Genomic DNA, 14684 nt, shown 5'->3' with positions numbered 1-14684 from the left:
TTTTACTTATCAGCTTAGAATAAGACATATATAGTGCATACTTATGTATTAGGAAAAATAGCATATTTAGGGGGAATATATGTTTCCCACTCAGATGGAACAATAGTTGTTATAGATTCTTTTAGCTTCAGTTGGGGTTCAAGGCTGAACCTGTTAAAACAGGGATAATTTATAATGAAAAATAAGGTGATTTAAATTTAAAAAAATAACCCAGTGCTGTATTTAGCATCTATGTATCTATTTTTGGCAATGAGAAAGGTAAAAGAAAGACAAAAAGAAATGATGGGTAAAATTCTATATGAAAATATGTAAAATGTATGGGAAGAAAAACAGTGAAAACAGAAGAAAAAGGGGATGGAAGAAAAAATATGTCAAAAAATGAAATTATAGAAGTTAAAAGTAACTGAAGTTGATAGGAAAAAATGGTATAAATTAATTTTACAGAAAAATATTTTGTTGTACCCATGGGAGGAATTAAAATAAAATGAAAAAAGGCAATAATAGGGAGTAGAAAAAAGATTTTAATATTTTTATGAAGCAGAGGATTTTTTTGCAGAAAATTTTATTAGGCAAGTTACCTGTGAAAGGGAATATGAAATATAAGGTGATGAAGGAAACAAAATGTGCTAACTGTAGTAAAGAAAAAACAGCAAAACATTTTTTTTTGGATAGCAAAAAGATTAAATAATTTTGGGAAAGGTTTAAATGTATAAATATGAATATCATATTTTATGGAATGTATGATAAAGTAAAGAAATGTGATTTGATAAATTATTGTTTGTTACAATATGGGTGCTGTGGAAAATATGTGAGAATGTGTTATATAACAAGAGAATGGAAGAGGATAATATATTAGCTGAAGTAAGACGATGGTTATGAAAGAAAACATTGGTGGGATAGAAGGGAAATATAAAAGAAAAAATAATGAAAAATGGAACTGTTAATTAAGTTCTTTTGTGTTATAACTTGTCCTTTTGTGTTGGCAATTTGTAAATAGTTTTAAGTATGAACGCAAAAAAATGTGTGCGTAAATAAATAATTAAAAAATTTATATATAATATAAAATTAATGTTAAATAAAGCGCCTTTACTCAATGATTTTTACATCCACCTTAGCTATCAGTAACTCAAGCAGATGGAAAATTGGTTTAATGTCTCATCTGAAGGATGACACATTCAGGAGTGCATTGCCCCCCTTGTGCTACACTACATTATCAACAACTGATCTGCATGCTGTGGAATAGAATGCACAACCTTCTGTACCAAACGTGATTGCACTACCTGCTGCATCACTAAAATTACATACCTCATTACTGTAAAAAACTACCTATATGAAACAATTTCAAATGATGAGTGGCTGACATACCCAACTAATGTTCCTTACAGCCTAAGTCATCTCTGTGGATCTGCCTATTGAAGGGTCTTCATTGTGGATACAGAGTAGAATGTTTCATGTGAACAGTTAATCATGTACCCAGCAGTATGTGCTGCCTACAGATGTGCTGTAGTAACCATGAGGACACATAATTCAGCCAGACAAAACCTGTAACACTTCCCCAATGATTATTTATTGCAATTTACATTGGAGTTGTTCTCTTTCTCTTTGGTATAAAAATAATTAAAGACAATACACAGCAAATCATGACACAAAAGGTGGTAGAAGATTGCCTGTGTATTTATTTTATTTTATTTGTTTTATTTCAATTTGTTCCACTGGGTAGACCACTTATAATAACTGACCAGTTCCAGTCTCCGCTATTGTAATATACAGCAATGGTGACAATTCAAGTGCTCAGGCCAGACAGGGCTACAGTTACTTTAGTGCCATACACTGTGTCCACATCCTGCTTACTTAGTTCCCGTTTGCTCTGTGACACTTCATTCTCTTCTATTTTAGTTAATCCTTCAGTAAATAAGATCATCTGTCAATCAAGTTCTTAACACTACACACAGTAATTTTGTTTTTGTGGCAGTGGGACAGACAGCTATCTTCAATATTCTGAGGAACAGTGAAAACCATAGCCAGGTAGCAAAACGTAAGATTAGGCATTTTACAGATGAGCATGTACTGTTAAAAATAGACTGATCATTTCTGAATATAGTTCATACTGACACAGTTCATGATGAGAAGTGCTGATGAAAGTGTTAATATCTACATTATGAATATACATGCTCTTTTACGTCTTGTACAAGAGCAGTAATGCAAAAGCAGTCTGTCTTATGCATATACACACACACGCACACACGGACATGGACACACACACACACGGACATGGACACACACACACACGCACATGGACACACACACACACGCACACACAGACATGGACACACACACACACGCACACACGGACATGGACACACACACACACGCACATGGACACACACACACACGCACATGGACACACACACACACACACACACACACACACACACACACACACACACACCTGTTTTTTACCAACCATTATCTCCCCCAGTAGAACCATCATCCAGGCAGCTGTCAGGCTTTGTTTTTTGTTTTTTTCTGATCATCATTCCCACCATGAAAGCTTTAGTCACACAGAATTCCCACAACGCTGTGCTCAGAAGCATATGTACTCCCATGCATGCATGTATCAATTGGCTGCAGCAAGCATGCAGTTTGGTAAGATTGCATTCTAGGCCTCCCATGCCCCTTACACCTATAAACATAGCCTTCACTAGGTATCAGGCTTGCCGTGGACCACATTACCTTCCCTTCACCCATGATGGGTGAACCCTCAGTACCTGCACACTCCTGGTTTCCCTGACTGGTTACATCAGCTTCTAGGCCCCAACTCAAGCCTCTGTTATCTAAGGCTACAGTCAAGTCTTTATCTCTTTTATTTTTTCTACCATAGAGCTTGCAAAAATAAATTGTGTTAACAATTAGGTGTACTTTAACCACCTCTCTGCTAGTTGCACAATACCTCAAATCAATATCCACATTTCACAAATACAGGATCACCAGCATTTTCAGAAACAATGAGAGAGCTTTAAAATCCCTGGACTGAGTTTAGCTGAGTTACTCAAGTCAGTTCTAATCTGAGAATCAGCACTGTTATGAAAAGTTGATATATGTGTCCTCAGTTTTAACTTGTGCTGCTGGTTTTTAATCATTTGGTAATGTGTGTATGCAGTTACTACTGCAGGCAAGAAGGACTCTACCATTATACTAATACTGTATTTATTGTAATATCTTATAATTTTTCTGTGCCTAATTCTCTTTATATTCTTATTTTTAGAACTGTTGCACTCGATGGATTCCTTTTCTTATGCTGCTGATAGCAACAGCGATGGCTGCATTTTACAGCAACATGGACCGATTCTTTTTTTGACAAAGAAGCTAACTACGCTACCTCAGGTTTTATTTTATACTGACAAAGAACTGCCAAACACAAACAATTAGACCAGTTACAAGCACTGTGCCATTGCACTTGTTATCCCCGTCTGGATGGTTCTTTTATTTGTTTGGTTGATTGTCTGTTTGGGTGCTTGTTTCTTTTGTAAGGTCGATAATGTACAAAGTCTGAGTTTGTTATAACTTTACTATGCATGTATGTGTATTTACCTTTTCTGTTGTGTTAAAACACATGTATTTGTATTACAATTACCACTGTGATGCAAGGTTTGCAATAAAAGTCCATTAATTAACTTCTTTTTTAACATTTTGTGTATACAACATTCTTTTGATACAGGCATACTTATATGAGGAAAAAAAAAATATGCTTTCATCAATGAGATATAAATGGGTTACCTTCATTTGATTGAAATTTCATTTGATTTAAACTCATCTGATCGAAATTTCATTTGATCGAAAACCAGTATTCAAGGCAAATAACATGGATTTGTCCCCCTCCCCAAGGTCGTGCGACCCTGGAGTTGGTATATATAGTTGGGGGGGTGTGGGGGCTGAAGCCCCCCAACTATTTTCATTCAAAATCTGTACTTTTTGTGTTATTTTCTTCTTTTAAAGGAAACTAGGGGGGCTGCGCCTCCCACCCCCTAACTATATATACCAACTCCAGGATCGCACGACATTGGGGAGGGGGACCAATCCCTGTTATTTGCCTTGAAGTGTACTTAATTACTGGTTGTCAGTGAAATGAAATTTCGATCAAATGGGTTTCAGTCAAATGGGCTGTCGATCAAATGAAGGTAACCCAATATAAACACACTGAAAATTACTCAGATATAAACATACTGAAAAGTACTTTAAATTGAAAGATGCATTACAATTAAGAATATTATCTAAGTCCCCAAACAGAGTGTTTTAATCTGTTAAATTCATAATACCAGCATAGAAGCAGCTGACTACAAAAATTAACATGGTAGGCATTCATATGTGGAGTGGAGATCCTTAGGAACTTAATTTTAAAGGTGCTTGTCATCCATATTGCTTGACTGAGCATTTTTAAGCAAGATAGGCTGCAACAGATGGCTAGGGGTCACACAGAAAAAAATATGTAGCTTATTTATCAATAGAGCTGGGGAAAACTGAAGTCTCCAACTAGCATCTCAGCGCATCTTCTGTCTGAACAATCTCTTAATGAAGCCTTAGAAAATGAGTGTAGTATATACAGCAGCATTAATACACTTTAAATGGTAAGGGTGCAATGACAAAATATCATAACAGTAAGAAGCTTGCACTTAAAAGGATTTAACATGGTTATCTGTTCCAAGAAAAAAAACACAACAAATAAAAAATGAACAGTGATGTGTTGCCGATTCAATGCTTTTTAAATTTATTTTAATTTTTTTATATTTTCATGTTCATAAATTCACAGTTAAGTACTAGGCAGTCAGTCTATAGAGAGTTTTAAGGCATGCTAATAACCAATATTAAAAAATTTTCTCCACCTTCAAGGAGGTATTATAAGGAATACAAGGGGATAATTTCAGGCTGCCCATACAAACAGCTGGGTTTACCTTAAAGGTGGTAAGAATGCTAATTCACTTGACATATTTTGGATGTTTGTTCCCGAAGTGGAGGATATAGTAGGATTTGCATTTTTTCATACCTATCGATCCTATTTCTCTGTTGATGAAGGTTTAGTTTATTTAATTTGGTATTTGGAGTACTATTAGCTCTGGGAAGAAACACAAGGTTAAAGAATGTTGTGACTTTCAAAGCAGAAAAGGCTAGAGATAGATTCTCATGTAAGTATCTATAGGACACCGATACATGCATTTATCTATCTATTTATCTGTACATATACACACACACACACAAACACACACACACACATACATGCGCGTGCACACACACATGTGCACACGTGCGCACACATGCACACACATGCACACACACATGCACACGCACACACAGGCATACACATTTTTGTACACTTGTTAACTGTTCGAATGGTTTAGTCTGCTGATCCCCTTTTGACCATAACCCAGACACAGGTACAGTTTAACAATGCATCTAACAATACACATAATAATAAAAACTGTTCACACACCCCCACACACACTAAATCTACTTTTTACCTAACCCTCACCCTAACACACTCACACACATGCGCACACTAAGTACATCCCCTTACCCTAACCATAAAAGACACACACAGATTCACAAAAACTGCATGCTCAAACACTTACCTTTGTCGACGAACCAGAACTCACCCACACCAGCATATGCACAAATGCTCCGTCACTCAATAACACCACCACCATACGTGCCTTGCACACATGTGCTTTGCCAATCCAAATGCAGCCGTATATCTATATATCATATGATCATCGAGACCAGAACATCGAAGTTTGAAACATCGAAGGTTAAGTGTAACCAAAAAAAAAAAGAAAAATAAATTTTAACAATTGTATGCAGCACCCCCCACACCCCCCTACTTTAATATTCCAACTCTGAGACCGCAGAAAAGTGGAGTAAAGGGAAATCTTCTGTTTAGTGCTCTATGCAGAGGCGCTAAACAGGAGAGTTTCCGTACCCTATCTGTAGTGCCATCACACAGATGGCACACAGACACACACAGTATGTAGGGCACCTTGATGCCCTGCAAAAACACAAACATTCTCCCACCTGCACTTACCTTTTTCTTCCTCTTCAAACCTTTGATGTTTTAAAACTCGATGTTCTTGTCCCGATGATCTGAACTTTGATGTTTTAAACATTCGATGGTTTGAAGGGGAACCATATATATATATATATATATATATATGTGTGTGTGTGTGTGTGTGTGTGTGTGTGTGTGTGTGTGTGTGAGAAGGTGAGAGGGACTAAGGCTTATCTCAGTAGTTAATCTGAAGTAATTTCCAGAAACAAACTATATTCCATGCAAACCATTTTAATATCTGTTTAGAAAAAAATGGTAAAAAAAGCAGAAATAAAACAGCAGAATCAATAATTATGCAAGACTAGACATCTCATTTTATCTCTGGCAATTTACAAATCAACAAAAAGTATCTAGGACACATTCTGTTGACAGAGAGAGAGATGCTAATTTTAGTATTCATTGTTACACTTCTTTCTTTGGAAATCAGTACTTAGTTAATGACTGCTGAAAGTCTCAAAGGCTGTGTTATACCACATTGCTGTATAGTCATAGTCGTGTTTCTAAAAGAAACTGCCATTCTCATTCATGTGTTGTGAGTCACTGGTCGAACGTATTCTAAAACATAAAAAGAAAATAAAATGCATTAAATGTCAGTTTTATATTATTACATTGCCAAATGCTCAGCTACTGGACACTGTGGTAGGGGTGCAACAAGGATTCTTGGAAGTGTGCACTAGCTTCTAGAATGATCTCCCTCCTCCAAAAGGATAAGCTGAATAAATCCTTATACAAAGCCACTTAAAATATGTAACCACAAGCCATGAGAAATATGACACTTTTTTTTGCTCATCTCTTTCCACAAAATCAATGCATTATTTTCAAAACTTTATGCTGTTGCATATCTGGTGTATGCCTCTATTCGGTGATGGGCAGCACATATCTACATGTTCCACTTTAACTGCAGCAACAGCCCTGATTCACAAACTTCATCAGACAGCTTTGTTTTCTTGCTCAAATATCCCTAGAAACTGTTGCAACAATGAAGGTCAAAGAAGTAAAACTTATAGCACTATGAACAGTATTCATAAAAGAGACAAGAAAGTGTGCCTGTACTCCGTCAATGAGCTTTGAGCATTCAAATGTCAAAATGCAATAAAAAAAAAAAAAAAAAAGATATGGAAGGAAATCAATCAAAAAGCTTGTAAGGATCCATGGTTAGAATGCATGAAGTGGTAAGTTTTAAATTGAGTACCTTGCAACCACACAAGTCATGGTATGATATAACTGCATCATCAGGCTGGATATCAGCAAGGTAAAAAAGGACTTACCTCACACAGCGATGGTTATCCCACTCAACAAAGGAGGAGCCACCATGGACCAGAGGAACTACCGCCCCATTAGCCTAACAAGCCTGGTCTGCAAGGCCATGGAACGTATCATCATGGAACTTATAAATAAAGACATTGGTAATCTCCAAACTCTGGACCCCACCCAGTTTGGGTTTGTAAAAGGCAGATCATGCCTCCTAAACTTGACTGACTTCTTTGAAGCAGTCACCAAAGCCGTAGATGAGGGTAAGGTGGTTCACACAGCCTATCTAGATCTTGCCAAGGCTTTTGACACCATCCCCCACTCTGGAATTATAGACAAACTCACTAAACTAGGTATAAATCCCTATGTCACAAGATGGGTTGCCAACTGGCTCACTGACAGAACCCACACTGTGAAAGTAGAAGACTCCAAATCCGACTTCAGACCAGTGACAATTGGAGTACCACAGGGTTCAGTCCTGGGTCCTCTCCTGTTTGGTGTCTACTTTTCTGAAGTACAGGCTAACACAGAAGGTCTTTGGCTAATGAAGTTTGCAGATGACTGCAAACTAGGAGCCATAATTGAAACTCCTAACGATGTGGACATCCTAAAAAAGGGCCTCACTGAGAAAGATGCCTGGTATCAAAGCCATGGCCTCAAGCTCAATGCCAAAAAGTGCATTGTCATCCCCTTTGGTAAAAACTCTGTACCCATGAGCTACCACATAGGTGGTAGTCTACTTAACACCGAAAGTGTGATGAGACCTTGGAACACAGGTGGACAGTAGTCTCTTCTTTGATAATCATATCGCCACAGTAGTCAGGAAACCCTTCTACATGGCACATCTCATCACAAAAGGTTTCTCATCCAGGAAAAAAAGAGGTCGCTGTTTTCCTCTACTTGTCACTCATTAGACCCATTATAGAGTACAACGCCCCTTTTGGTATGTACCTCACAAGACATCTACAACAACTGGAAAGGCCGCAGAAATACCTCTAAAAGAGGATTACTGGCCTCAAACAGATGCCCTATGCAGACCGTCTCAAAACACTCCAGCTTTACTCCGTCACATATCACCTACTCAGAGGCGATCTCTGCCTAACATACAAAGCTATGTCAAACCCAGAGCTATTGGATATGCTTCACTTAAAGAAATCCAAATCCCTCCAAGCTACATGCTCTAGGGATCTAAACCTTGTTACCATGATAAACAGAACATGCTGGAGGGATAGATTCCTGTCCCAAGGACTTCCCATGTTCTAGAACACACTACCTATCTATATCAAACAAAGCTCATTAGCACTCTTCAAAAAAAATCTTGATGACTGGATGGGAAATAAGAAATTCACCCTGGGGATCACCTCTGTGGCTCTGCTAGACAGAGGCACAGGAAAATAATTTTCTTGGGTGGCAAAAGCCAGGGTACATTTTTGCCTAGGCTTGTATAGGCCCTAGGGCTGATAACCTAGAACCTACCTATGAACCTGCCTTGTAGTTCCCATGACCCTGTGATATGTTTGAGCTCTGCACAGCAACAGTTATGAGTAAAGAGAAGGGATAATTTGGGGATTTAAAAAAAATAATGTTAGTGTACAGTTGTACAGGAATACATCTCTTATGTCATAGAATCATAGGAGTTTACTAGCCTATCAACAATGGACGTCATTTCAAGCCTAGCCAATTCATCCCATTGTAATATCGTAGATATGCTAGTCAGTACCCATGATCACCCATGTTTTGTCCAATAAAAAGCTCTGTTTATGCTCATGTTTTTGCAACAGGCCAGTATACATTTAAATGATCCTTCAGAAAGATAAAATGAGCCCAGTTACTGTATATCACAATGCTTTTATTTGCTGTGACATCAACATCTCTGAAGCTGTGTAATTGTACAGTAAGTGCCAGTACTACTATACTGAATTCAGTAATATACTCACATCTAATTATACTTCATTTGTTAATTACTTATTATCACAACACTGCATGGCAGCATAAACAGTGCTTCTCATTGGGCAAAACATGACTGATCATGAATTGACATTCTAGAAATATGCTTTGCAACAGCTGTGCATAGGTATCAATTTATTTTAATCCCATAATAATGGCAAATCTTGCTCTCTTCCCCTTTACTCATACCACTTTCACTGAGAGCAGGTCTTTTGAAATCTGGCCCTGGTGTAAGCCTGTTTATAGATAGGCCTTACACCGAAGTAAGTCACTTACTATGAGGACAAGTCTTTTGGAATCTGGCCCCTGGTGTAAGCCTGTTTATAGATAGGCCTTACACCGAAGTAAGTCACTTACTATGAGGACAAGTCTTTTGGAATCTGGCCCCTGGTGTAAGCCTGTTAATAGACAGACCTTACATAAGTCACTTACCCTGAAGGCAAGTCTTTCAGAGCCAGGGCAGACATACTGAAAGCCACTATCTTGGAATCTGGCTCAATGTTTTAGCAGTTATGTATATATTCTTACACAGGAGTTAAGTGTAGTTACTGCCAAATCCTGTATAATATTGAGTGCATTTTATGTTATCATAATTAAATGCATCTTTAATTTCCAGTATCCATTTACAGTCCATGCAGCAAAATGCCTCAGTTGCAACTACAGAAATATTTACACAATGTGAAATAAAGGTTTCTCCCATCTAAAGACAAAAATAACATAAACAATATAAAAATGGTTTACTGAAGTTATTTGTAAGCAGAACGATGCACAACATGTCCTCTTATAATATTTAAAACCATTACATTCAGAGGGCAATAATATTTATTCATAAACTTATAAAATGTTAATTTCCTACTCATGTATACATTTTTGTAAATGGATTACTTTTTTGCTGATGACTACTGAGCCAACTACAAGACATATATATATTTTAATTCTTTAAAAAGTGATACTACATGTCACTAAAACTTATGTTACAAACATTTTTGTCTGTTTTGCAAACCTAAATATCTGCTTCTGCTGTGAATTTGCTGCAGCTCCTAGGGTCTATAGTTTCCCATTTTGCCACAAAATGATAAGTAGTATGTTTTATTGGTCTTGAGTGGTGTTTTATTGTGAACCAGACTGTGCACAATTGTAAACTGTATTTCTAGAGACAGGATCTCTTCCTGTGTCTATACATTTATTTCCATGCTTTCAAATTAAAGTCTGATGCAATCTGCATACCCATAAACTAATTAATAAATGCCGATTCAAAATTTATTACAGTGAACAATCAAGCAGCAGTTTCCTCTTGGAAATGTACTTGGCCTTATCACACTAACATGAGAACTGCTGCATTTTCATACTTTTGATACCCTAAAATGTAAGATTTTGCTTGTCACAGTGGACCTGAGCATTACAATTGAATAAAAGGATGGCTGAACTGTTTGATTACCACTTTCATAAAACACATCGAATTTTATAATTTTTAAGATATTTAGATTAGGTTTTATATTTCTACCTCTTTGTTTTATAGGAAATGTTTCATATTTCCTATAAAACAAAGAGGTTGAAATATAAAACCTAATCCTAGTATGCTTCAAAGTAAACAAGCAAAAAAACAATAAAACAAAAAAATGGCAAACTGTACTGTTACAACCATGAGCAATATGTAGAGTTCAACAAATAACTTTCTCTAGTGTCCATATTTTGAAAATCTAGAGACTATATTGTGTGGTATGCATGTGTGCATATGCAAGCATGCAAGCACATTTAAGTGAGCTTATGTTTACACCCCTGCCTTTTAAAGGCCAGCTTCATGACACATATTAATAAGAACATATCAGGGTAATATGGAGCAAATGATAATATGATATATAACTGCAATTTTATAACAAACATTGTAATGTTAACTAATTAGTGTCTTTGGAAGGTCAAACTAGGAGACAACAGTTTTCAATACCATGCACAAATGCCCATTCAGGTGGACCTTTTCATGATAATTTGAAAAGTAAGTCTTGTGAAAGCTAACAGTTATGCAATGGTCATCACATGACATGATATTAAACTTTGATTTTTAGGATCAAGATACGTTTTCATATGCAGATGGAAGATAGAAGTTTGGTCATGAAATATGAACAGCAAACAAGGGTTTAATGTTAAGACTGAATTTTACTTATGAAAATGTTGCATTTGTAAGAAGTTATTTATATTAGATCAAACATTGCAAGTGAATGATATGCCTTTCATGCTAATGTTGTTGGATTACTTCTACAACTCAATAAATGTAAGGTTTCAAAGCAAAGGAGCTGCAAGAAACAAATGAATGGGTGTTGTTAATTGGAATTATGTGAGGATATATTATGGCAGGTTAATGGCTGTTTAACTGTGATCAAACAACAGGTGAGTTCATTAAATCAGTTTTATCCATGGTTTATTTCAGTATCTACTCAGTATAGCCACTTAATTGTAAAAATATGTATATGATTGTCAATGAGCAAGTACAAATGGTCACAGTACTGTATTTCACCTTGTTTTACTTAAACACACACAAGACATGCCAGTTTAACTATTATCACATCAGCAGATATCATCAGTTACACATGCTTTACTGAGTGTGTATACCTGAGATGTCTGACTGTGATCAAATGAATAAATACACAAATAATAGCCACAATAATGTATTTCACCTTGACACTGTCAAATACAGAGTGCAACCTACTACACCCCCTACACACAAAATATGCCCACTTGTTATAGCAACCTATTGAATTTCTATAACACAGATATCTAATTGTGCTCAAATAAATAAATATATACTGACTATAGTAAGACATTTCAGCTCACTGGTATCAGAATGATACTGTGTGAGCCACTGCAGCCTCCCCATGCACACATAGATGTAACCAATAATTACAGTACTTTATAGACTCTTCCACACCTTACATGTCTTCTTCTTCTTTCGGCTTTTCCTGGTTAGGCGGTCGCCACAGCGGATCATCTGTCTGCTCATGATTGGCAGTGGAGTTTTACGGTGTCGAGTTGCCAGCCCGGCACACAACCTTCCACAGAAGGCACACACATGCACACACTCACACCTAGGGCCAATTTAGAGTGCCCAATCGACCTATTGCATGTCTTTGGGATGTGGGAGGAAACTGGAGCACCCGGAGGAAACCCACACGACCACAAGGAGGACATGCAGACTCCGCACAGAAAGCACCCCAGCCGAGAATCGAACCGGAGAACCTCTTGCTGTGAGGCAACAAAGCTAACCGCTGCTCTACCATGGCCACCCTCCACACCTTACATGTCTAATTGTAATAAAATAGTAAATAATGACCATAATGATGTGTTTCAGCATGCTGCTGTCAAACACATAAAATGAATCCCCCACTTCAAACCCTCAAAACCTATGTTCCCATACGTTTCAGCCATTTTAATGACTGTGTACACCAAAGATGTCCGACTGTGATTAAATACATACATAAATAAATAAATTGGGTCTATGTTAAATCAGCGAATGCTTAAAAAAGCAAACACTGATTTATAGACCCTCTTTAAGCAAAAGCTTAAAATCCTGAACACTCGGAACAGCGACTTTTTTCCCATTCCACCCCCCCTACTTAAATATGCCAACTCTGAGATCGCAAGATCGCACTATAGTGGAGGAAGTGGCAAAGTCCTGAAAACGGCCCAGCGATTTTTTCCCTAGGAAAAAAAATCACTGTTCCGAGTGTTCAGGATTTTCAGCTTTCACTTAAAGAGTGTCAGTAAAAAAGCATTCACTTTTTTAAGCATTCACAGATTTAATATAGACCCAATAAATTATCTACATAGTAATGCATTTCAGCTCACCGCTGTCGGATACAGAGTGCAACCCTTTCAGTCAACTGAACGCACTTGAGCACACACACACACACACACACACACACACACACACACGCACACACATTGCACACACATTGCACACACATGCACACACACGCACACACGCACACACACGCACACACACGCACACACTCAATTAAATATATATAAAAATAAAGTTTTATACAAGAACACCATCCTCCATTTATCCTTTTTCCCCAGTGTGAAGTGCTACCTACAAGGACACTTGCACTGCAACCAGTTATACTTAAAGAATGATCATTGCTTTCACACATTTATAGCAGCTTATCCTTTATGCAGTGCAGTGGTAGATGTAATATTTACACTACTGAATGCATCAGAAGAAATCATTGTAGAGAACCTAATATGAACATGTAATTGCCTTCACTTGATATAGAAGGGATGTGAGTGACCTACTATAGTCAAACGACAATCTAATTATTTTTAGCAGCTGCAGGAGACCAGACATATCTGCTTATGATTTAATACTGCTTCAACCAGCCTAGTGCAGGGATTATAATGACACTATCCTGAGGCAAATCTTTTACACCTGTAAGGCTCAATATAATGTAGCTGTATGTGTAGTACTTGTGTAATAGATTTTAATATGTAAAGTAGAATCTGTTAAAGACCAGTTTGTAGAAATACATTATCATAATCCCAGATAGCACAAATTCTTAATGTATACTGCATTACTTAAAATTAGATACACAAGTTCATCATTTCACCCCTGTTGAACCTTATTAGTGCATTCTTAACCTATCCCTACCACCTTATCCCTCATCTTGTACATTATCTTAAAAAAAACTTTCTGTAATGCTACTACTATATAAAAGAACTTGGAATATGGAAAAATCACCATACACACACACACACACACACACACACACACACACACACACACACACACACACACACACAAAGCACAATGTATTTCTTTACCTGACCCTTACTGTAACCCTAACCCATGTACTCTCACACATACACTAAATCTGTTCCCTTACATAGCCCTTACCTTAACCCTAAAGCACACAAACATGCACATATAGTAAATCTTTCCCCCTACATAAACCCTAGTCTAACCCTAAAACACAACAAAATTGTTGAATCACAGATGGAGATTGTCCAAAGGTTAATTCCACTACAGACTAACAAGCTAAGAAGCAAGTGGATAAACCCATTCATTATAAGAACTGGGGACATCTCCTGTCAGCTGGGATGACAGCATTTTTGCATAGTATAGTAATAACTGATTAGCACAGTGCTCAATAGACTCTAAATAAGATCCAGAGTCATCATCTCTAGTTAGTTGCTTCATAAGTAGCATGGTTCTAGAGTTGGCAAGATTTGTCAGTATAACTAGCTGATGTAGTTGCATTAACTTTTGGTCAGTACCCACCTGTGTGTCAAACATTTTGTTCAACAATTCCTCCATGGTTTTGTCCAGCAGCTAAACCATGCTGGGAAAAGAAAGAATGTTCACAATGCAATAGGTAGTTAGTAGCTCAAATAGAGT

General features: G+C 37.2%; 2 protein-coding genes across 5 annotated transcripts in view; one reads left to right on the top strand and one right to left on the bottom strand.

The window, feature by feature from the left end:
* The window catches only part of TRAF3IP3 (TRAF3 interacting protein 3), a 967079-nt gene extending 963405 nt beyond the window's left edge, over positions 1-3674 (top strand). For all 4 annotated transcript variants that reach the window (XM_044077128.1, XM_044077127.1, XM_044077126.1 and 1 more), the window contains one exon: positions 3266-3674. In XM_044077128.1, coding sequence (XP_043933063.1) covers positions 3266-3358 — 93 coding nt within the window. In that variant the 3' untranslated portion in view covers positions 3359-3674. The remainder of the gene's footprint in view (positions 1-3265) is intronic.
* A 2638-nt stretch (positions 3675-6312) lies between these two features.
* LOC122806582 (venom prothrombin activator vestarin-D1-like) overlaps positions 6313-14684 on the bottom strand; it is a 112223-nt gene continuing 103851 nt past the window's right edge. Inside the window, exon 6 of the mRNA XM_044077125.1 lies at positions 6313-6652. Coding sequence (XP_043933060.1) covers positions 6651-6652 — 2 coding nt within the window. The 3' untranslated portion in view covers positions 6313-6650. The remainder of the gene's footprint in view (positions 6653-14684) is intronic.

This window comes from Protopterus annectens, chromosome 7.part0 (genome assembly GCF_019279795.1).
Source record: "Protopterus annectens isolate FY-2018-M chromosome 7.part0, PAN1.0, whole genome shotgun sequence".
NCBI classification, from domain to species: Eukaryota; Metazoa; Chordata; order Ceratodontiformes; family Protopteridae; genus Protopterus; species Protopterus annectens.
This window is presented reverse-complemented; position numbering and strand designations above follow the sequence as displayed.